The 26,508-nt window shown below is 35.5% G+C and overlaps 1 protein-coding gene across 3 annotated transcripts in view; it reads right to left on the reverse strand.

Moving 5' to 3' along the window:
- FOXN3 (forkhead box N3) overlaps nt 1-26,508 on the reverse strand; it is a 178,244-nt gene that overhangs the window by 81,907 nt on the left and 69,829 nt on the right. For all 3 annotated transcript variants that reach the window (XM_087725332.1, XM_014073967.2, XM_014073968.2), the window contains exon 4: nt 1,997-2,061. In XM_087725332.1, the coding sequence (XP_087581458.1) occupies nt 1,997-2,061 (65 nt within the window). The remainder of the gene's footprint in view (nt 1-1,996; nt 2,062-26,508) is intronic.

The raw sequence follows: 26,508 nt of genomic DNA on the forward strand, positions 1-26,508 counted from the left end.
TTAAATTCTTTGATTACATTCTCTATATATTTTAGTATTTTCTCTTGTTTTCATCTATGAGTTCTTTCTATGCTGTTCTATATTCACAGAAGCCTATGGTTCCACCACAAAATCGCGTAGGACAAAATCGCGCTCGACAAAAGCGCGCTGTGACGTCATCACAGCGCGACGAAAAAGATCGAAAAATGTAAAAATAAAGCGAAAACCTTACCCTAAGCCCCCCAAACCTAACCCTAAACCTAACTCTTAACCTAACCCTAAACCTAACCCTAAACCTAACCGTTAAAGTAACGAAAAACCTAACGCTAACCCTTATCCTAACCCTAACGCTAACGCTCTAAAGCTAACCCTAACCCTTAACCTAACCCTAACCCTAACCCTAACCCTAACCCTTACCTTTATGTGAATCGGCTTGCTTTAATTTAATTTTTATTAATATTTTTCGATCTTTTTCGTCGCGCTGTGATGACGTCAAAGGCGCGATTTTTTCGATCGCGCTTTTGCCGTCCGCGCTTTTGACGGGTCACGGAAGCCTATGTCCTACGAAATTTCACAAGAAACATTTTTTAACATGCATCTTTTCCTGATAATCAAGAATAGGCAGCACCAATAATACTATTTTATTCATTTTTCTATTTTGCAATTTTAAGACATTCTTTCTTCTTTTTGTAAAGCTATTGTCTATATATTCAGATAATAACTATATTTGGTAAGAAATACATCATTAATAGCTTATACCACTTTAAAACAGAAATTCTAGATAAAAAGATGAATGATAATGCAAGGACATGTGAACAATACACACATAAATCATAATCTTATCCAGATCTCCTCTGGGTAAAATTAACATATTCCCAAATAAGCATGTAGAGGATTGCAGTCTTAGTAAATCTGAAAAGTTTGAAGTATAAGATGTCTTTCTCTGCTAGGACCTAGATATTAGAATTCTTAATATCTCTTCAAATAATAATAATATTTTTCATTATATATTAACAATAATAATTACTAAAATAGTTGGTGTCTTTTATTCCTCTTCTGAGCACTATTTATATAAGTGGTAGATTAGATACCAATTTTCAGTTTTATATCAATTCAGTCATGTAATATGGTTCTTATGATGCATTCTGTGATCTAAAGATAGAAATCTCTAAAAATGACACAGTGACATTTTTAACCAACATGATTAAAGCAGAAATTAAAAATATATTCAAGGCTGTAGAAAATTAGCCTTACTCTATGTTCTGAACATGAATGAAGCAGTAGTAATTGGATGAGAGATTCTGGATACTTACTAACTCCCCAAGAGTCATCAAAAAATAAATAGATTTCCTCTTAAATAATACATTAAAATTACACAGAATATCAATTTCCATCACTGACAATTAAATTCAAATAAGATTATTCCGATCACATAACCCTCAAAGATTCAAAACTGGCATGCAACAATAAAAAAATGCTTTCATATTCTATCTAATGTAATTTCCAAGTTCAGCTCCATAATAACTAGTCAATATCACTCAAATGGAAAAATGAAAACCAACAAATACAAAGAGAACAATCATGCCTTGCAAGCATTCCTTCGCTACTGAACAACAATTCTTGTCTCCAGTACTAAATAGGAGAAAAATACTCATAATTATATTGTAATAGAAAAAAGTGACTGTGTCTTGCATATCAACCACTGTACATCGCCCTCTGAGATACACCTGTCACACGACTACAGCTAGAAGTATTTTTCCACTGATACATGCAGAAGCAAAACTATATTATTCATCAACACAAGTTGAAAGGTATCATGCTGTGTAAACCATGGATGGAGGAAAAGAGATACACGCATAGCATATTAAAATATTTCATGGTAAAACAAATTGAGCTCATGAGTATACTACATATGAATGTAGATACTGGAAAAGGATAAAAGCACTATAAATAAGCTTTTCTCCTGAAACAATGGGCAACTTATGGCAATTATTGTAACAGAGAATCTTTGGCCTACCTTGCAGAAGAGCTCCATTTCTCTTGATAAAGGTGCTTCCTGGCCAAATGGGTGGACTGGATGTGCTAAAGTTTAAAAAGGGGAAATGGTGTAAAAAAAACATTTATATTTACAAATTGTCTAATCATATTTTTATACAATTTTGTAAATTTGGACATCAGTTTTAAAAAAAATAACATTTATTTTTTGAATAGTAGAATTATCTCTTTATAAAAAAATATTCATCAATCATATTGTTTGCAAAAAGAAAAAAAAAGAACCTATTGTCTACCTACACGTATTTAAGAAAGGGAAACTAGAAACAACATGTTATCATTTCTTTAAAAACCATTAACAGTAAAGCTTTCGTTAAGTTTAATGTTAAAATACTGTTTTACATTCTCATATGCTTCAAGACAATTTTAAACAGAATTATAGAAGCTGTTGATTTGGCCCTGAACTGGATACTATTTTATTTTAGTCTAGGACATCTTCTGCGCTAAAAAAAAGATAGGCTGTTCTAACCGTCATGAAATGTAAACACATGTAGAATATTAATACACTACTAAATGCAAGTGTCCAGTCCAAGCAAACTATAAATAAGCTAATAATTTCTGTGTGTATTGTCAGATCAGATATATCATATAAAGACTTATGAGTAGCACAACAGGAAATGCCCTTGATAGATATATGACATCAGAAACTAGAATAAGGACATTTGGGGAAAGAAGTATATTTTTACCATACATTTACATTTTGGAACATTCCTGGTCTGAAAAATATAGATATCTATATAGATACAGATTGAATAAAGCCACAATAAAAAATAAAAATTACATAGGTGCTAAATCAGGTATAACTTAGGAAGTTGCCTACAGTAAAATCTGCATCTGGGCCTCCAAATCAAATTAAGGTAACAATTTGCTCACAATCTGATTTGGAAAGAGCACAAAGAGCACTAAGGAGGAAAAATAATAGCCTTTTAAACTGTATTAGAGGTCTCATCTATGTGGCACTACAGTTATTTTATCACACAATGCTGCTGTATTTGCAAAAATGCAGTAGCCAGGAAACAACCACTGGCACCAAAGTTTTGCAACCGAGTTTCAGATTTTCAAAAGACTATATGTATAAAATCAAACAATAAAATATACTGTGTATGTGTGTGTGTGTGTGTGTGTTTTAATAAATACATGGAATTATAATCAGCTATTTTCAGAGCTTGACTGATTTGAAGATATTTAAGCTTTAAACAAATAAGATGTACCACATTCTTGCTCTGTTTATAAGAATGATTTGATTGTAAGTAAAGTAACAGAAGCTATCATACAAACATCATTGTCTTATGGAAAAACTGATTTTCCACCAGTTGCCAACTTTAGACTGATGATGCAGTCTGACCTTCACTTACTGTAATGATCATTACTACTAATACAATACAAAGCAGTATTTCCTACGAATGATCTATGCAAGATTGGCCTAGTATTATTAATCCTGATTAACCATGATTTTTCAGTGTCTCGGACAGATATGTATCAGACCTTATAAAGAAGACTACCCAAAAAATATTATGAAATTAATCAGAACACCAAATACAAGTTGGGCAGAAACGATCTCATTCTGTTAAGGACCTAGGAGTACTCATTCATCTCAAACGATCGAAGACCCAGAGCTCACTGTAACAGCATTGCCAAAAAGGCATTAAGAGTTGTTAACCTAATTTTGTGAAATTTCTTCTCTGGTAACATTGTACTGCTAACTAGGGCATACAAAACCTTTACCAGTCCAATTCTTGAATACAGTTCGTCCGCCTGGAATCCACACTGTATATCGTACATTAACATGATTGAGCGGGTTCAGATGTATTTCACAAGACAAGTACACTAATCCTCTATTCACAATAGAATTCCCTATGCCACTAGGCTTGAAATTTTGGGCTTGGACAATCTGGAACAGCGCCACCTGCAGTCCGATCTAAGCATAGTACACAAAATTGTCTGCTACAAAGTCTTGCCTGTCAACGACTTCTTCAGCTTCAATCATAATCATACACGGGCAAACAATCGATACAAAGTCAAGGTAAAGAGCTTCAAACTCGATTGCAGAAAATACAACTTCAGCAACAGAGTGGTCAACGCCTGGAATGCTCTACCTGACTCTGTTGTAATAGTCTCAAACCCTCAAGGCTTCAATCTTAAAGTGTCCACCGTAGACCTCCCCCCATTATTAAGGTCCGTTAAGTGGGTATGCACAAGCACACCAACATGCCTACCGTCCCTGTCTTATTGTCTCCATTTATCTGTATTTACTTCCTTTGTTCATGTTTATGTTCATACCTATACTTGTTATCTTGTACATGTTTAACAAACAAATAAGACAAACAAATAAATAAAATTACAGACAGATAGAAACAAGCACTCAGTTACTTCAACAATGTTCAAATGTTTGTATCCTAATATTTATATTTAAAGTACAAAGCAAAAAATATGGCAAGCCTCCTCCTTCTTGTTCCCTAACACTTATTAAATTACCTGAATTTTTGTTTTTAACACTTTTTAATTTCTTCAAATGACAAGCTGTGAAAAGACAACATTTGAGTTCAAATATGTATAAAAGTAAAATTAATAAAGATCATTTGGAAAATATACTTAATGTTAACATGTGAGCCCAATCCATTCTCATATACTACTTCCAAATATTACATTCACTAAATTATATACAAGAATAGGTATTACTTAACTCTACAGATTCCTTCTCACCAATATTTCTTATATAGAGGAGTCATCAACTTAGTATTGTAATTGAGCCCAAAATAACAATTGTTAAGTCATGGACATCATGAGCATTTGTTGCCAGAAACTGGAAGTAAATGACTGCCTCTACTTGTTTTTTCAATAAAGGTTTTAGGATACTGCTGTCATACTACCCTAACAGCTTTTTTGGTCAAAGATTCAAAGAGTAAAAAAAGAAAATACCCTGGAGTATTTATTACTACCCCTTTCCCCACTATTTTATTCCTTGAAAATCTATCATAGAAACTGGAAGACCTTCTCAAATAACGTCAAGTGACAGAAAAGTCAGAAAGAAAAACTGCCAGTTACAAACACATCTTGTAGGTAAAAGTCCTTCCTGCCTTACTATTGTGGCCTGCCGGCAGCCAGTGAAGCTAGCAGCAGATTCAGACAGTGAGGAGGTTGGGGAGGAACATGGGCCAGTTCTGGAGTCTGGGAAAGGCTCTGATGAGGGCTCTGTATTGGAGGCAGAGAGGGGGCCACAGCCGCATGCCAGTTATCAGCTGTCTTAAGAGTCAGACATCAGTGAGGCAGATGAACAGCTGGAGCCTGTTCCCACTGTGTGAGCCTGTTCCCACTGTGTCCATGCAGAGTTGCCAGATGAAGGAAACAGCTAAAGAATAGGGGTCGAATTGGGAGTAATGGCACAGGTGGACCATGAATGGCCACTCCTAGAGGAAATAAAAGTGGAGCAAAAGGGGAATGGAGTTTGCAGGAGACAATTAGTTCACTTAATTGGTTTGTGACTCTACGAGGCTCCTTGCCAAGTTTTGCAGATATCGCCCCATCAGCTCTCCAAGCCAGGTAAGGCCTGTGACTGTAAATCCTCCCTTGAAAGACTTTGCTGGATGTGAATGAGCAGAATTCACAGTAAATTAATAAAAGGGTTTTTTGTTGTGGCAAGGAGTTTGCTTCATGTTCTTGGGAAGCCTCGATCAGAACAGTTACACGGCTGTTATGACTTCTGGGATGAGCAGTTACTATGTAAAAACTACTCAAATATTGATGGAATTGATGGTTCATTATCAAGCTGGTAGGTGGCAATCAGAAACTACATGACTACATTTGATAAATGCTATTATTCCAGTATTTTATATATATGTATGCATGATTAATCATTATGAGTACCAAAAGATAGTTCTCACCACAAAGTAACAAAAGTTGCTAATATTTAGGCCAAGAGAAATCACTAATAGTAAGCTAAACTATATTGCAGCATTATAATTTTTAAATTAAAATGGAATATTTATGTATGGCAATCACTTTAGTAATTTTTATTAAGATAAAAGAATTTATTATACTTTCTCACAACTGTTGGCAGTTAATATTACAATTAGGAGTTACCTAGCAACAGCTAGTAGTATTCTTTACAATTCAAGTCATAGAAGAAACAGAAAAATAACTGGACTAATTAAAATTGTATTTTAATATTTTACTGTGCTTATACCATGACATTTAGGGAAGGAACAAAATTTATATTTTCAGTGGAATAGATTAAAGGAGATGCTTAATGTCAAAAGCATTTAAAAGGCTTAAATTAATTTAGATTAGAATGTGTTGTTACTATTTTAATAAATCATAAAAGAAAAACCTGTGTAATTAACAATTTCTTAGTAATCTACAGATACCTTCTACTCTTTTTTGCGGGGGGGGGGGGGCATTAATGGGTAAAACACAAGGATGCTGTGGAACACTTAGAAAGTGATCCTAACATCAAGTTAACTTGATGTACCTTCGATTTTACTTTTAGTTTTTTCTTAAAGCAACTTATCAAATAGTTGGCAAATAATTTAAAAATCAGAGTTACATTTGAGTTGCTAAAACATCTAAAACTGTTTTTTAGAAATCCAAGTACGATTTGTACAATCACACATATTGCTGTATTTCACTCATCAGGGTAAACCTTATTTACTAGGATATTAATGAACTGTAGAAAATATTATGCTTATATGCTTCTGCCATTCATTCTTCCCTCACAACTCAGAAACTTTAGTATTGGTTTTAGTTTACTGTAATTATATGTACCTGGAAAACTACTACTTAGAATAAGAGATTTTTAAAAGATTATTTCTTGCAAAAGCAAAAGATGAAATGCCTGGCATTCCAATTTTTCTCACAAAAATATTGCAAAATACCTTAGGGTAAGGTAGCTCATATATATTTTTTCACATCTGTAATTAAACTTTGGCATTTGCTACCATGAGAAATGGTGCTGGCTACCATCTTGGGTTGCTTCAAAGAAGGGTAAACCTATCTATAGAAGTCATGAGGATCAATGGCTATTGGCCTTGATGGCATTGTGACTGCCTCTGAAAGCCACTTGGTGAGAGACAAGTGGGCTTCCTTGTGAATTTGGGTGGCACTGTGAAAACAGGCTGCTGTATGTGATAGGCTAAAGGGTCTGATCCAGGAGAGCACTGTTTATGTTCTTATAACTGGCCCAGAGTCACCCAATGAGCTATGGCTGAGGTAGATCTTGATCTTGAGTCTTAGTCCCAGTCCAACAGTTTAACCAATATGCTGCAATCAAGTGGATTGATTACAACGTATTTGAAACTGAACTTTAACCACAAGATTTATGCTGGAAATGTGAAAAACAGCAGTTAACCAAAATTAAAGTAAAAATTGTTTATTTAATTTTAAATATTTATATGGCTGCTCATTTTAATTCAAACTTTGGGTGGCTTGCCATCAAAGGCTAACTTTGGACATTTTCCAAAGTGAAGCAGAGGAAGCATAGGTGTTTCAGGCTTTCTTAACCTCATATATACCACACTAGATCATGCAACTATTTACTAAGTTGTTTCTTAGTAACACATTTTTGAAAAATTAGTAAGCTTTTTAACTACCCACTTTTGACATCTGGCACCATTCTACATGAACATATTCCATAATCATGACCGAATCAATATTAAACTAACCTTTATTATTTTTAAAAAAACAACTGCCATATATAAAACATCCTGCAGCAGAGTTTAAAGGTAGTCTTTTTCTCTTCAATTGTTAATGTTCATTTTTTTCTAGCTTTCCAACTGCTCACTGGACAAACAGACTGTAGTCTGTTTATATTCCACAGACACATACTTTGCATCGTGTTATAGGAATGGTATGTAAAAACCATGGTGATGGTAATGTATGGCAAGCGCAACTGATTCATATTTTTTCTTCCTGCAGAAGAGCATTGGGGGTGGGGGACAAATACCAGAGCTCTGCTGTCTCTGATTATCATATGGCTATTCATAAAAATACAAACCCTCCAAAGACTGAAAAAGTACTATTTTAGAAAACTGGGCAGTTAGACAATCTAACCATGGTTGCATTTTAAATAGAACAAGATAATGATTTGTAGGCCAATGTCTCAAATCCAAATAATCAGCTAGGTTTGTGAGGTCTGAACTGCATCTTACTTGAAAAACTGGGTGTGGAAAGTATAGTATCACTGATAGGGTTTGTTTTTTTCTCTCTCTAGAAAAAATCTAGGGGACGGAGGGCTTTAAGGTTTAATTAGCATCATTTTGAACCACTTAAGTATTTAAGTCCAAATAGCTATCCTTATGATTTTGAATGGTGAGATCAAAGGCCATATACCCCAAATTAACTTCGAGTAATGAAAAGAAATAAATAGGTAAATGTGATTTAATATAATGTACTTGTAATTAATAAGTTAATCTAATCATAGTTGATATTACTTTTCACGCATGCAACAATTTCTCTTCACATACTGTCAATATTTTTGCAGCAATATTTTTACACACAGGTAGTTCTTGATTTGGTATCATTCATTCAACACCTTTTTAAAGTTAACAATGGCACTGAATAGAGAGACTTATGACTGGTGCCTGATGTTACAGCCATTGCACCACTCCAATGGTCATGTGATTGTAATCTGGGTGCTTGGCAATGGATTGCCACAATTGCCCTGAGATCATGTGATCACCCTTTGTAATCCTCCCTGTGGAGTACTCAGGAAGTCAATGAGGAAGCTAGTAGGAAAGGTCACAAACCACTACCAATGCCAAGAGGACTCCTTCTCATCTCTTGCCTTCTGCTCTGAGGCTGAAAATCCTGCTGAGAATCTTGACAGCAGCAGGAAAGCAATCGCAAATGGGACATTTTGTTTGTACTGGTGGACTGCAGCATACCCTATGCCAAGCCTCCTTCACCCTGAGGCACTCTGCAGTCCTTACTTGAGATGCTGTCTGTTCAACAACCTACATGATCATTTAACAACCAAAAATGGGGGTGTCAGGATTACAGACATTTAGCAAAACAGTCACATTACATCTCATTTAATGATTGCTTTGCTCAATGACCAAGACTCCAATTCCAATTATTGTTGTAAGTTGAGAATTCACAGGTCTGCAACTAAAAAGCTGTTTGATTATTTTCATCTAATTTTCATGTATTTTGGTGTGCTGAAAACAAATAAATAGTGAAAAAACTCTTAGACGTCATGATTTGCCGCAACATGCAAAATTGTCTTCAAATTTATCAAATTTTTTTAATTTTGGGTATTTTTTTATATTATGGGTTTTTAACCAACTTTAAAGTCCAAATTACTATTAATTAATTCACATAAGTACATTTAAGATATAAAATGCCAAAAAAAACCTTAAACAGTTTGTCCGAGTTATGTAAAAAAATATAGCACAGTAAATCTGATGGTCAGCAATATATACATAAGCTAAGCAAGTTTTAAGTCTGTCCTTCTAATGGTAGAAGGGTTTATCTTTCCTGAAGAATCCAGTGGGAGGGAGACACAGGGCAGATAGCAGCATCTCCGGTCAGTGCAGGGGGCGTGGCCAGCACTATGACGTCTCGTGTACAGACACAGAGCTGCTCTCTCCTGCATGCCACACTTGTGCACGAATCATCATCAAGTTCTTGGTTCTAGGCTGTTCACACTTTTTCATCGCAATTCATGTTAGCTCGTCATTCTTCAACCGTTATGTTATGGCTCCGTGAAAGTGTATTAATTTGCCAGACAGTTTCTGTTTCATCTGGGATGAATATACAGTGAAGCAACAGCGGAATATTACATTACAGACTTTGTGAAAAAAGTATACTTTGCATACTTTGGACTAAAAATTGGAGATCAAGATAAAGTTTGGGGGCCTCATAAAGTGTGCAAACGGTGTGTTGAGGACCTCCAAAACTGGTTCAAGGGTAAGAAAAAATATTTCCGTTATGGGATTCCTATGGCATGGCGAGAGCAAAAGAACCCTAGTGATGACTGTTACTTTTGTTCATGCGATGTGAAAGGGTTTAATTCCAAATGGAAGGATTCCATTTCATACCCCAATCTTCACTGAGCAATTCGTCCCATCCCCCATGGCAAAGATATACCAGTACCCAAGCCCCCTGCTACCTTGGAAGAGATACCTAGCTCCGATGAAAGTGAAGTCATACCTGAACCAGATGACGAATCAAGTTCTGACTTTGAAGATGATACAAAACCAAAATTGTTTTCTCAGGAGGAGATGAATGATTTGGTAAGAGACTTGAATCTTCCCAAAGATGCCGCTGAGTTATTCGGATCAAGGCTGAAAAGCAGGAATTTATTGTTGCCAGGAGTGTCATCTTTATGGTTCAGACATCGTGAAAAGGAGTTCTTTCCTTACTTCGCCCAGGAAGACAAGTTGGTTTATTGCATCGATGTCAAAGATCTGATGGGTCAATTTAAAATCCAATATGATTCAGAGCAATGGCATCTTTTTATAGATTCTTCAAAAAGAAGTCTCAAAGCAGTTTTACTCCACAACGGTTTTTACACTTCCATACCTGTAGGTCATTCCGTACACTTGAAGGAAACCTACGAGAACTTGGAATTGGTTCTTCGTAAACTTAAATATGAAGACCATGGTTGGCAAGTGTGTGGGGACTTGAAGGTCTTGTGCATGCTGCTCGGGCAACAAGCTGGATATACCAAATATCCTTGTTTTCTGTGTCTATGGGACAGTCAAGACCGACAAAATCACTGGACCAAGAAGAGTTGGCAGCCAAGGGTGCTAACAGTCGGTGAAAAAAATTTCCTCCGAGAAACTTTGGTACCTTACCATAAAGTTCTTCTACCACCTCTCCACATAAAATTGGGATTGATGAAGCAATTTGTAAAATCACTTCCAAGAGATGGAGAATGCTTCAAATACTTGGTCACCAAGTTTCCATGCCTGTCGGAGGCAAAACTGAAGGAAGGTGTGTTCGTCGGACCAGACATTAGAAGGCTTATAGTTGACCAAGAGTTTGTCAATACCATGACGGATCCTCAAAAAGAAGGGTGGATTGCATTTAAAGAAGTCGTACAGAAATTTTTAGGCAATAACAAAGATCCTCACTACAAAAAGATCGTTGGAAGAATGCTGAAAGCATTTCAAGCTTTAGGTTGCCTGATGAGTTTGAAAGTGCATTTCCTCCAGTCCCACTTTGACTATTTTCTTGAAAATTTGGGAGCTGTGAGGAACAAGGTGAACGATTCCACCAAGACATTAAAGAGATGGAAAGGAGATACCAGGGAAAATGGAGCATTACAATGATGGCAGATTACTGTTGGATGCTTCAGAGAGACATTCCAGATGCTACTCACAAGCGTAAATGCACCAAGAGGAGCCTCACAAGGAAGAAGAATTGAGTTTAGTGTGCGTAGGTGAGCTCATTTCAGTTCAAAAAAGGATTTTCATGAAAATATTGTAATAAAACTTTAATTTTATGTCTATTTCCATTTATTTTGAGATATTGCCTTATTTAACATAGTTACCTAAATTGTCAGGAAATGTGATGTCCTATGACAAAATGGAGGTCATTTTTTGATTCAGCGCACCAAAAAACATAAAGATTATGTGGAATAACCAAAACAGCTCTCGAAATTTTTTTTTTTGCAGACCTGTGTTACCTGTATGTGGAATATATCCATTGAAGTCCCTGTTAATGTTTCCAGGGTTTTTCAATAAATTTACAGATTCTACTATGATGACTTGGTAAATTAGTAAAGCCAACCTCCTGCCAGTTGAAAATCTTTCTTACCTAGGGAGTAAAAGCTGTAAGATGTGAATACAATTATTTTATTCGTTTTTGCTTTACAGATTAGAAAATTGCCTTATATACCTTATTTTTGAAAGCACACGTATAATTTCACATGATATTATTGTAGCCAAGTCACATATTCCATTATAAGATGAATGAAAGACCTACTGAATATGAAATATGCAGAAAATGAAATTGAAAATAAGAACAGGAAATCTGAATGCATACACATAATGGAATCCCCTAAGTTGAATATTTAACACTGTTCACAGAAAATAGTTCATGCTTAAGGAGAAGTTTATAGACCATTATTATTTAATTTATTATGAATTTTATCCACCTATTTTTAGAAAAATTACAGCTTAGAAATACAGCATATACACTTTTTAAATATATAAATAAGCACCAGTTTCTATCCAAAACCAAAGCGCTTTCATATTCATATTTTGTCTTAGTCCAGATCTTAGAGTAGAGTTAAGTAGGATAGAATAACAGAGCTGGAAGGGACCTTGGAGGTCTTCTAGTCCAACACCCTGCCTAGGCAGGAAACCCTATACCATTCCAGACAAATGGCTATCCAACATCTTCTTAAAGACTTCCAGTGTTGGGGCATTCACAATTTCTGGAGGCAAGCTGTTCCACTGATTAATTGTTCTGTCAGGAAATTTCTCCTCAATTCTAAGATGCTCCTGTCCTTGATCAGTTTCCACCTATTGCTTCTTGTCCTGCCATTAGGTGCTTTGGAGAATAGCTTGACTCCCTCTCCTTTGTGGCAGCTCCTGAGATATTGGTACACTGCTGTCACGTCTCCCCTAGTCCTTCTTTTCATTAAACTAGACATAGCCAGTTCCTGCAATAGTTCTTCATATGTTTTAGCCTCCAGTCCCCGAATCATCTTTGTTGCTCTTCTCTGCACTCCTTCTAGAGTCTCCGCATCTTTTTTACATCATGGCGAACAAAACTGGATGCAGTATTCCAAATGTGGCCTGACCAAGGCATTATAAAGTGGTATTAACACTCCAAAATCCCTCTCACAATTACTACTATTGAGCAAGGTACCACATATACTGTACCTGTGCATTTTGTTTTTCTTGCTTAAATGTAGAACCTTACTTTTTTTCTCCATGAATTTCATTTTATTAAATAGTGCCCAATGTTCAAGGTTGTCAAGATCCTTCTGTATCTTAAGCCTGTCTTCTGGAGTGTTGGGTATTCCTGCCAGCTTGGTGTCATCTGCAAAGTGATGAGTTCTCCATTTATTCCCTCATCCAAATCATTGATAAAGATGTTGAAGAGTACTGGGACTAAAACAGAGCCTTGGGGTCCTCCACTGCATACTTCCCTCCATGCAGATGCAGTTTCATTGAGGACTACATGTTGAGTGCAGTTGGTCAACCAGGTACAAATCCATCTGGTGGTGATGCTGTCTAGCCCACATATTTCTACTTTATCTAGTAGCAGGTTATGGTCTACTTTATCAAATGCCTTACTGAAGTCCAAGTAAATTATATTGGCGGCATTCCTCTGGTCTGCTAATTTTGTCACTTTGTCAAAGAATGCAATAAGATTAGTCTGGCATGATTTGTTTTTGTTGGCTTTTGGTTATTACTTTGTTTGCTTCTAGGTGTTTGCTGATTTGTTGCTTATCTTTTCCAGAATCTTCCCTGGTATTGAGGTTAAGCTGATAGGTCTGTAGTTTCCTGGATCTATTTTTTCCCCTTTTTTGAAGATTGGAACTACATCAGCTATTTTCCAGTCCTCTGGCAGTTCCCTGGTGCTCCAGGATCTTTGAAAGAGATTCTATTGATCTGTTGTAAATCTGCTTTATAGGTAGTCCTCAACTTATAACCACAAGTGAGTACAACATTTCCATTCCTAAGCAAGGCAGTTGTTATGTGAGTTTTGCTCTATTTTATGACTTTGCCACAGTTGTAAAGTGAATCACTCCAGTTGTTTAATGAATTATGTAGTGGTTAAACAAATCTGGGTTTCCCTGTTGATTTTGTTTGTCAGACGCCAGCTGGGAAAGTCACAAATGATAATCGTATGACCTTGGGATAGTGCAACTATCATAAATGCTTGCCAATTGCCAAGTGCCCAAATTCTGATCACATGACCAAGGGGATGTTGTAACAGAAATAAGTGTGAAAAATGGTCATAAGTCACTAAATGAATGGTTGTACGTTAAAGACTACATGTATAAAACCTGGGGTCCTTTCTCAAAAATGAGAAATTCTGTGATAAAATGAAAATGAATGATACACATTCAGAGACCAGTTCTGATGTAGAGATAGAAATGAAATGAGAAGACTATTTTCCATACCAGCAATTTTTAAAATCACTATTTGCCTTCCAGGTTCTAGAATCCAACTTCCAGAATTCCTAGACAAGTGTCTGTAATGAAATATAACATGTATCTCACTAGAAGGGAAGAATGACCAGTCTTCGTCTACAAAGAGATTTAGATTTATTTATTCAATACTGCTGTTAGCCTTCTGAGAATGTTAAAAGTCTATTTCCTTACTAAATTCAAGAGAAGGCACTGTATTAGTTTTTTCCAAGACAAATGACACTCATTACAAAGGTAATGCAGTAATTCATTAAGCAGTAGTGACCTTTCCATAATGAATGCAAAAGAGGTCAACTTTCTCTCTGTTCCTTGAAATTCTTCAGTTGACTAGTAAAATATCAAAAAGAAAAAGGGCTCATACTGCACATCATGCAAGTATCTCGACTAATCTACTTCTCCTCCCTACCCTAACTAATATTATGTACCATAAGACTTTGCCTAAGTAAGCTACAGAAAATCTCTTCCACATCTATGACACATATTACTTTCCACTAAGTACTAATTTCCATTACCCTCATTTTAATTTTTACCAATTTTTTTATTTGTGAATTTTCCCTTTGCTATCATTGTAAAAACAAGGTGCAAAGGTATCAGCCAGATCAAAGAACAAAAGAACAGCAGGGTTGCATATATGCTCCAGTCCCATTGTGCATGACACTAGGATAATCATAAACAATTACTTCCATGGTTCTGATTTTATTTCATCTATAAATAAAATTTCTACTATTGTAAGCTAACTGAATGTTTATAATACAAAGCTAGCGCACAATTTTAATAATCAAAATAGTATTTATAAAGTATCAATGTCTTCAAAAATCAGACAACTGTCTAAAATAAATTTTCAATGAGAAAACAGAACTAATTATATTAAAAACTCCAAAGTCAATTTAAGAATCTGTACTGATTTATAAATACTGTTTGAAATCTTAATTATTTACATATAGTTATGTATAAAGGACAAGTGCAATCAAAACTCAGATTGAGCTATATTCTCAGGAAAAAGTTTCTTTTTTCATTATATTCACAAACTACCCAACTATAAATCAATTTAATTACATGACTATAAGTAATTCACTGATAATGTAACTTTCATTTTCCACGTTTCAACTTCTATGAAAATACTCTTTCAAATTCCTCATCCCAATTTCCAGCATGGTTCTATTTCAGGAAAAAGGCTAACCCCCTGATAAGATGAATATAAATTCTCCTTTCACATTCTGAAGAGATAATTGGTTTTTGCTCCCTCATTTATTAAAGCTAATTGTTTTGAAAACTTTACTCTAAATGTTAACATATGAAAATAGAAAGAAAGAAGGCTATCTGTAAAATTAATATTTTTGCAGAACTCAGACATGGAATATGCACAGTTCATATAGAAAGGTATCACATTTTTTTACATAAATCTATACATGAGGTGTAAACTTTATAAAGTAAAATTTCTATAAAACTCTATGTGCATAAATTACTATGCATGGAGCTTCTGGGACCTTGACTAAATTTTGGAAGATTCCAGATTGAAATGAAGCCACACATAAAAAAGCTCTGTCTCCTTCAGATATTTGTCATAAGTCAGTCTTCTTCAGTAGATGACCTCCAGAAATTTTTAATGATGGTAGGGAGGAACAACCAGATTAGGCTGAGAGTACTGGTCTCATTCTGCTACTTGACTTGATGGATCAGATGTTGTCAAACAGTAGAACTTGAAGGGTGTTATATGAGAAGTTAAGCCTATTCCACAATGTCATTCTTTCCTTCTCAGATTCCTCCCATTGCTCCTTATATTGTCAAGCACTGAGAAAAGAGCAATGTCTGATGAACATATCTCAGTGATGCGTACTGGATGAAGCAGGAACATGTATATAAGCTAAAAGAAGAGGGAATGATGTGACAGGATGAAGAGACCCAATCCTTCTTATAGTCCTTCAGGTGTGCTGACTAGATGAACTCCAGCTAGTTTTATCTCTGTCCCACTGTTTGCCTGCATTGGGAAAGGCAGAGACAAAGATGACCTAATTCTGTCAGCACTCCTCTGCTTTATACATGCTATAGTCTCAAATAAAAGGGACAGTGTATAGAGCAATTATGGAGGATGGGCCTTGGGCAGTTGTTTCTCACTAAAAGTATCGCATACCAGATGGGAAAGTCTTGTACCTAGGATTAGATCTCTGAGACAAAGATTTCCATTCCTAGATTGTACCTTCCATTCATCATCCCTGAATACTGCTTTAAAAGACTATGACATCTAGTGGGCAACACTATGAGGGAAATTGTCATGCACAAGAGCTAACTCACACAGAGATCTGGGGGTCATCATAGTTCCACCCAAGCTGTATCATCAAGACCGTTTTATAGAAGTACATTTAGCATTTATAAGGATAAGCTGCACCTCCAAATTCACAGGACAATGATCTCACAAGCTTTCCAAACTGAATTGGCTCATTAGTTTGAACAAAACTGTTGAATTATTCTTAACAAAAGAAAAGCTCTTTATAAGATTCATAGCCACTTTTCATGACCTTCTGCTCCACTCCCTTCTCTTTTTTGGCCTTCAAATTTCAATCCACTTTAAACAATCTCAAGACTAATTGGTGCCAGGACTACTTTGCTTTGCCATTTGTATTCTTTTCCTTTTCAATGTTGTTGAATGCCCAGAGAAGAGCAGGATCCCTGTGGGTGTAATTTAATAATCAGCAGAAAGTATTTTTTTAATTGATTGAGCACCAAGGTTTTACAGAGACATCTTTCACTGTCAATTAAGGACTTGAAGAAGGGAAAGAATGTTTGGGCTATTTGCATTTTTAGCATAGAGGACAATGGAAAAGGACTTACTTATTGCTATGCTCAACTCAATTTTATTAATGGGTCAAATATATGCTTTTTAACTTCTTTGTCTTTTCCAAAGACAAAACAGTAACAGCATTTATCAAGTGGTTTGGGATCTAAATTAAATGTAGAGGTAGATTATAGGGTTGGGACAAAGTAGACATCTTTTCACTGGTACGAAGAAGGAGTATAATGAAATAATTCTCTATTAGGCAAGATTAGAAAAATAGAAAGTAAAAAAGAAACTTTAGAAATTTACATATTTTCTTTGGTTTTTAACTTTTTACTATGCTTATATAGCAGAATACGTCTTCAAAAAGTCATCCCTCTCCATTTCTATTCTCATAAACACCTCAGAAACAGATTAGGTTACAAAAATGCAACTGGCACCATACTATTCAGTGAGCTTCACGGCTAAATGGAGATCTTAATTTGGTTAATGCAAAACCCTAAATTGCTAAATTGACACAATTAACAAGGAATGTGAGAACCAAAATAGATCACAAAATCTGGTTAAGTATAGGATAAAATACCGTTTGAAGAAGTTATGAGCTTTTCAATGAAAGAGAGATTAAAATCTATTGAAAAAGTCATTTCCGCTTAACAGTTGAGGAAACCCTGAAATTGAATCCACGCCCACCCCAGCTCCACAAAGGAAAAATGTTGTGATACATTGTGATGGCAATGTGACACCGCAAGTTTGACACGCCGGAAGTTTGACATGGTTTAGTCGATCGTAAATGTGAGTTGGGTGGCCAATCACCAAATAATGTGATCATGTAACCCACAGGGTAACAGTGATGATGGCAATCCTTACTTTGAGGATGCTTTGTAAGTAACTTTTATTGAGTCTGTTGTAACTTCTAATGGTAATTAAGTAACCGGTCATAAGTCAACATCTGTTCAAAAGCATATAGGGAAATATTTTACGTGAGCTGATGATGATACAGAACATTGTAGTTAAAAAAAGCTTGGAAAAGCTTTTGAAAACACACTCTCTGATATAAAAATACATCTACGTGAAAAAACAGAGTCCTGATAGATCAGCTTAGCTTCCTGGATACAACTATGGGAAGCTCACTATTACAATGTGGAAGCAATTGCCTTCTTCTTCGTTTTTTAGATGTGTACTATTTATGACTCAAAAACAATTATGCTCTCAAAATTAAAAATTAAAAGCACCAAAATGTTTGTCTTCCATATATTAACCTAACACTTCTTGAAAGCTATCAAAGAGCACAGCCATAACCTTATTTTCTGAATGGAAATTTCATTAGTTTATTATATGTGATATGAAGAGCTACTTTCTTGGTCTTATTCCAACAGTTTCAGAGATAATCCTAGCTTTCTCCTGATATTAAAAACTGTGAACCTGGCATGAAAATGAAGTACACACTCCACAGACTTGTCTCTTGGTTTGTAACTTTATGCCTATACTACTAAAACTCGTGCCCAGTAGGAAAAAAATATAAACATCATTAAACAAAAAATATTTATAAATTTTAAATTTATAAAATTATGATTAAAATTATAATGTGCAAAGTACATATGAGTGAACAATCAATACCAAATCAGTTCTTGTTTCATTTATTTCACAAATAAACCTATTCAGCATGTTATATTGCAGTGTGAAAAAATATTAATTGTTCCTTCAATCAGTTCAATTAAACTTATAAGTTATCATAAGTAGAATTAGCTGTAAAAGTGGCTGTTTGAATTGGACCACCACTACTTTATATCAGCCTCACAAATAATTGTTCCCTCTATCACAAACACACAATCTAGATCTATATCATACTATACTCAAAAGAAATTCCTGAAAATCTCAGTAAAAAATAATAATGCCCTTTAGTCTGGAAAAGGTTAGAAAACTATTTATAAAGTTTTGAAGCTCCACCAATCCAGTCTAATACTAAGTGTATTTTATATTTTAAGTGACCAAGTATTTCTTGACTGCAGTGAGTAGAAAATCAACAAATAAATTGTCTGAAATGAGAAGAACTGGGATCATAGTATATCTTTTCAAGAATGGTGGTCATAATAAACTCACTACAAAAGCACAGTATTAAATTGTTCAAGCTTTCACAAAGAATTCAAGAACAACATCTAAATACTTACAGTTTTTCTTGTCTTAGCTAAAGTCGGCATTCATGACCCTGCCATGAAGAAATGTACAGGTAGATTTTGTTTAACAGAATAGAGGGACTAAGAGGGACCTTGGAGGTCTTATAGTTCAACCTCATATACCATTTTAAATAAATGGTTGTCCAATCCCTTCTTAAAAGCCTCTGATGTTGGAGCACCCACAATTTCTGAAGGCAAGCCGTTCCATGGTTGATTGTTTTTATTGTCGGGAAATTCCTCTTTAGTTCTTCTCTTTGTTCAGGTTTCCATCCATTCCTTCTTGCCTTCAAATGCTTTGGAAAATAGGTTGAACCTCCTCCTCTTTATGGCAACTTCTCAAATATTGGAACATTGCTATTATGTCGCCCCTGGTTCTTCTTTTCGTTAGACTAGACATACCCAATTCCTGCAAACATTTTTCATAAGTTTTAATCTTCAGCCCCCCAGTCATCTTTAACAAATGCCCTGTTTAGCTAATATTTGAAGTTATGACTGCTTGACAATTTCCCTGTTTAGCTATGATGGCACTGAAAAAGTAACTTTACAACTGGTTCTCACACTTACAACCTTGCAGTGTCCCCATAATGACATGATTGAGATTTGGGCACTTCGCAACTTGTGGCAGTCTTCTGGCTATGTGACTGTCATTTGTGAGCTTGACAGCTAACTTCCTACAAGTAGAGTCAATGGCTAAACTGTAACAAGTCACAGTTACATGATGGCTAACTTAACTACTGCATCTAAGCATGCTAAGTAAAACTGGAATTTATTAAGGCAGAAGGCGTAACTCACTAAGTATAACATTGGTGCTTGTCTGAGATAGCTAAGTCAAACTGTACACCAAAACCTCATAGAAAAATCATGGCAGTCAATTTAGGAATCCCACAAATGTTGAAACAGTTTCCTATAGACAAATTGACCAGTATTCCTACAAAGATATGAGAGATTGATAAACAATTACAGGAAATAATTCGTTGTATGTATGGCTGCTAAAGATGGTATAATCAATGACTAAATCTACAGGGAAGCTTATTTTTTTTCAACACTAGCATACTACATTTGGATTACTCTGTTTAGTCAAATGAAACAATTATTTATTTGTTTGTTTCTAAGATTCTGGTCAGATATCAGCAGGATCCAATTCTCTTTAGATATCAATAAACCTTCATGAAGCTCGGATAACATTAAGTGCCAAAAATTAAGCAAAAATTCAGAAAATCCAAAAGAGATTTAAATACTTTCCCCCTGAATTGTATATGTACCATCAATAAACAAGCATTTTGTTCTTTTGATTTTTTTAAAAATATGCTTCAAATCACAGTTGTAGGGAAAGCCCCTGCAATTATCTTGGCAACAATATGAAGCTGATTTACTTTGTTTTCTTTCTTTCCAATCTACTCCAAAGATTTAGGATTTCCCATCAAATACTAACCAGTCCAACCCTATTTTAGATCTTTTAAATTCTGCTTAAGGAAAAATAAGAAAAGAAAGTCCTACAGGAAATATCTTCTGCTTGTCTATTTTTTTTATTGATTTTGTATATGAAATATGCTTATTCTGATAAAGAAAATTGATGTTGAATCAGCAAAATAATACAAAAAGAAAACCTGGCCAAAGTTGGCATGTCCTGGTAGCACTGGAATCTTATATAAATTACTGGCAGCCATTGCAATCAATGCATAAGCAGCATTGCATTCAGATTACAACATACATTAAATCAGGTGAAGCTTGCAATATTCGGGTCATACTACACCCAGATCCCAGATAACTGAAAAAGAATATGTGCACCACAGCAACAGCTGGGTAGAATAAGCTCTAAAACGCTGTGTGTCAAACTCGGCAAATGCATTTCTTTCTAAGGTTTGAAAGACATGAACAGTGGGTCACTTTCCCTCTGTGGTTTCCTGCCAGACAAGCTGTATAAATCTTCTAATTCCTTCTCTTAATCCAACCCCCTAGAGGCTTTTTATTACTGGAAGAGTTAAAGCCATTCTGTGTGTAGTTTGAACTATGTAGCAAGATCCAGCATTTTGGGGAATGCAGTGGAATGCTGACATTTGATTTCTCCTTGAAGATAGCATTTGTTCACGTAAAATCACAGTCTTATTACAAAATGCTGACTTGCAAGAGAGAATCTGCTTTCTCTTTTGGAGATTTCAGTCACTTCTGAAAACTAGTTCTACAGGTTCCCAACAACAGAGGATCTGAATGGGATGAATGCTTCAGGTACATACATATATGCAAATCCATTATTTAAGAAATTGCAGGTAGTATTTCATGAAATGCTTTCAACTTCAAACAGTGCCTTGTAATGACCTCCCAATGGAAGTTTATATAATAGGAACAGTTTCAGCAATGTGTATTTTGTATTCATGAGCTAATCCAATACTCTATTTTAAATACTTTATTGGTATTTTAAATAAGAACTGATTAAGCTTCCCAAGCGAGAAGGGGGGAAAGACTTTAATTTTTAAAACTCTTTCCCCCAATTCATCTTCCTTAAAATATTTCCAACGAAGCAGAAATATTACAATATTAACCAGGAGGGAGTAAGGCCTCTGTGTTTTCAGAGCTGGAAACATCAGATATTTTTCCCTTCAACTGCTACTTGTCATCCAAATTTCCCAATCTTCTTGAGACAATGGATACATTTGGAACATTTATGGTTATTCTTTCACAAATGATTTAGCACAACAGTCAATCACATAGCATCCATTTACCAGAAGGAAAACAGATAAGGATGCTATCCACCAGAAATTTTAGCTCTTACTCTAACTCCTCAGCTAAGCTTTGAATTTTGTTATTGGGAGTTTGACATATTTCCAAAAAAAAACAAAAACCCAGTGCCATAGTCTTATGACAACTAAACAAATTGTTAGAAATAGATATTTACATTACTACCATCATTATTACTATCTAAAAATAATAACTAAAATCAGATAGGTCAATAACCTGGTGTGGTACCAAGAAATTTTTCTTAAGTGTAACTGGCACTCTGGTTATAATCCAAGAGTAACAAAATTTACCACTGACTAATACATTTCAAATTGCAATCTCCAACTGCAGGCATACTTTGAATTACACACCTTATTTAATTTGTAGATTTTCTTGTTCTTCCCCATCTCTTGCATTTTGAAATTACTTGCCCAGTGAGAAAACAGTTGTGCCATTCTAGTTAGTTCTCAGAAAGATATTGCCCTATTGTGGCTGTTGGTTTTTTTTCTTATAGATAAACAGGACTATTGTTGCTTTTAATGAACAAAAAAGCATACTGTACAGTCCAAAAGTTAATAGGAACTACACAAAGACACTCTAATTATTGCTTTTAATATATTTCATAGGAAGAATTAGATGCAGCTTATTGTCAGCTTCAGAAACTACATATGTCTTCAGTTTAAAGGAACATTTTTGACAACTTTACCATACAAGTCAAAGGTACTGTAGTATTGTAAGAAACAAATGAAAATAATTTCCATCCAGATATAAAAACAACATCTCCATTTATTCCCATTTTTCTTATAGGAAAAAATCACTTCAGTTGCTTAATAAACTATTATTGCAGCTCTTTAAAGGCTATATTTTTCTATAAATTTAAACATCAAAATGGAATCTCATCTATTAGTTTAATATATATTCACTGCAACAAGTAGCTAGTAGTTAGTTAATATTTTCTACACTAGCACTCCAGATCTCACTAGTCATAAAAGTAAAGTGATTACTGAGACATGGACAATACAGAATTGCTATCATTTATACCAAACACACACACACACAAACATATATAAATATATACATACACATACACATACACAGAGTGCGTATATATATATACACATACATACATATACATACACATACATACATACACACACAAATACACACACACACACACAGATAGAGTTCTAGCAAACTCGGTTCTGTATTTACATAATAATCTTAAATTCCCTCTTCCACAATTCATTTTTATTTTTATAGTTACACATAGATCATCCAAGTATACGTTATACTTGTACATTAATAATTTTCTGTTTTCCCCCTCCTTCCCCCTCCCTCCTAATTCAAATTTTCAAATACTGTTCGTTAAATATCCAAAATGGCACATATCATGATGGACTCGACTATGTTGGAGGAGCCCCGAGCTTTAGAGAGGTGTGAGAAAGTATTTAAGGGGGTACCTAAAATCTACGGTATTTAAGTGAGAAGGATTGGGAAGCTACAAAAGAGCCAGGAAATAGAGTATCCTGGAAGAGGGCAAGTTCCAGCCTTGAGTATGACTAGAACGGTGCGCAACTTTCTCTCTATGTTTTTGGATGAAAGTTGTCACAGGTGTTTGGCCCTCGAAAAAACTTTGTGACTCATACTATAATCTGCACTGATACAGACTCTTCTTATATTTTCAATCCCGTCTTCATAAACAAAATAATTTCTATTCATTAGGTCTTCAAAAGACTTAACAGCCAAAGTATGCAACAGTCTTTCTATAAAATGTATTAAACAGAAGTAGATTTGCACTGATCAAGTAAGAACTGTTCTACACTTATGTAATGGTAAGTGAGCACCTGTCTACCCTAGACAATTTCAAATCACCAGGACTGGATGGATTACACCCCAGGGTTCTGAAGGAACTGGCAGACAAGATCTCAGAACCACTGAACTATATCTTTCAGAGATCCTGGAGCAGCAGGGAACTACCAGAGGACTGGAAAATAGCTGATGTGGTTCCCATCTTCAAAAAAGGGGGAAAAATAGATCCAGGAAACTACAGACCTATCAGTCTGACCTCAATACTAGGAAAGATTCTGGAAAAGATAATCAAGCAACGAATTAGCGAACACCTAGTAAACAAAGTAATAGCCAAAAGCCAACATGGGTTTGTCAAAAACAGATCATGCCAGAATAATCTTATTGCATTCTTTGATAATGTGACAAAATTAGTGGACCAGAGGAACACCATCGATATAATTTACTTGGATTTCAGTAAGGCATTTGATAAGGTAGACCATAATCTACTACTATATAAAGTAGAAAAATGTGGGTTAGACAGCATCACCACCAGCTGGATTTGTAACTGGTTGACCAACCACACTCAACATGTAGTCCTCAATGGAACTGCATATTCATGGAGGGAAGTATGCAGTGGAGCACCCCATGGCTCTGTTTTGGGCCCAGTACTCTTCAATATCTTCATCAATGATTTGGATGAGGGAATAAATGGGGAACTCATCAAATTTGCAGATGACACCAAGCTGGCAGGAATAGCCAACACTCCAGAAGATAGGCTAAAGATACAGAAGGATCTTGACAAACGTGAACATTGGGCACCATCTAATAAAATGAAATTCAATGATGAAAAGAATAAGGTTCTACATTTAGGCAACAAAAACGAAATGCACAGGTACAGTATAGGTGGTACCTTGCTCAACAGTAGTAACTATGAAAGGGATCTGGGAGTCCTAGTGGACAATCATTTAAATATGAGCCAGCAGTGTGCAGCAGCTGCCAAAAAAGCCAACACAGTTCTAGGCTGCATAAACAGAGGGATAGAATCAAGATCACGTGAAATGTTAATACCACTTTATAATGCCTTGGTAAGGCCACACTTGGAATACTGCATTCAGTTTTGGTCACCACGATGTAGAAAAGGTGTGGAGACTCTAGAAAGAGTGCAGAGAAGAGCAACAAAGATGATTAGGGGACTGGAGGCTAAAACATATGAAGAACGGTTGCAGGAATTGGGTAGGTCTAGTTTAATGAAAAGAAGGACTAGGGGAGACATGATAGGAGTCTTCCAGTATCTCAGGAGTTGCCACAAAGAAGAGGGAGTCAAACTATTTTCCAAGGCACCTGAGGGTAGAACAAGAACCAATGGGTGGAAACTAATCAAGGAGAGAAGCAACTTAGAACGGAGGAGAAATTTCCTGATAGTTAGAACAATTAATCAGTGGAACAGCTTGCCTCCAGAAGTTGTGAATGCCCCAACACTGGAAGTCTTTAAGAAGATGTTGGATAGCCATTTGTCTGAAATGGTATAGGGTTTCCTGCCTAGGCAGGGGGTTGGACTAGAAGACCTCCAAGGTCCCTTCCAACTCTGCTATTGTATTAATTTAATTTAATTTAATTGTAATCTTATGAGATATGAATAGGGACAACTATTAACCCAGACTTGATACATTTCATTTCCGCAGATCTGCCTGGCCAAGAAACTCCAAGCAATAATTTAATGTTTTGGTTAATGCATCAGCAAATATCCCTTAACTGAACCGATTTTAACTATATTGTTTTCTTCTCTAAGAATGTAAATATGTTGATATGCAAGCTTGCTTGTACTACAGGAAAACTTTTAAATAAAGCTGTATTTGCTTTGACGTAAAATGCATTATGTCAATTGTCTCAATGACAGTAATTCTGAAACACATAAAAATGATGTTTTGAAACATATTGTCAAACCTAGACAAATAAACATAGAAAACCTCTGCATGGAGTCAGGGTCACATTGTTTGACTTCTCTTCTTTTCCCATACTAAAAAGTGGAATGAAACAACATTCAGAACTAGTAGGATGGGGAGGGGGGATACACTGTTTCTAAACCATTACTGCCACACTACTACATCCAAGAACTGAGATAACACCAAGTATGATATCTACAGTGGCAAACACAAAATGACCCTTCATTGTAGACTACCTGAAGCTTTCTCAAATGTCCAATTGAATTCTGCCCTTAATAGGGAAAAAATCAAAATAAATATTTGAATGGCACATATAACAAGAGCTTTGTTGCTGAAGCATATAATGTCGCTTAGTATGCTTGCAAGCCACGTTACAAAATATTTAGCTAGCTCAGCCTTTCTCCAATCTGGTTCCAAATGCAGCAGCTCATAATTCCCAAAATTCCAAGCCAGTGAATCTCTGGATTTAGTTGAATTATTGAGTTGGATTCCAGCACATTTGGAGAACAAATCTGCTTCCTAATTCATACATGAATAATGCAGAATGAAGCATAAAACAAAGTTTCTTTACAGAATTCACTGATCAGGAAGACAATGTAGATTATATTTTAATGTGTTTAACTTATCAATTCTTAAGATGCTATAGCTATCAAAAACTTTCAATTGCTGCTCTTTCTTCTTTCATTTTTTTACTACAACAAAACATTTTGTAACTTCAAATGACTATACGTAAGAGTTCTTAATAACTAAATTAAAAATAAAGAAAAAAAGATGAAATGTCTCCCCCCCCTCCCTTTTTTTTAATCAGGATGATAAAATGTTCAAACCCACTGTAGTTTCTATGTAAGGTTATCTGTTACCAAGGCAACAGTGCATGTCTTAGTACTAATGGCCTGTCCTTTTGCCAGGCAACAAACAGCCTTGTGATGTAACTGCACCTGTCTCAGCTATGCGTTGCTATGGAGGCCTTCTAGTTAC

This window comes from Thamnophis sirtalis, unplaced genomic scaffold (genome assembly GCF_051295495.1).
Source record: "Thamnophis sirtalis isolate CommonGarterSnake01/CBP01778 unplaced genomic scaffold, rThaSir2_p1.2 scaffold_1, whole genome shotgun sequence".
In the NCBI taxonomy this organism is placed as follows: Eukaryota; Metazoa; Chordata; class Lepidosauria; order Squamata; family Natricidae; genus Thamnophis; species Thamnophis sirtalis.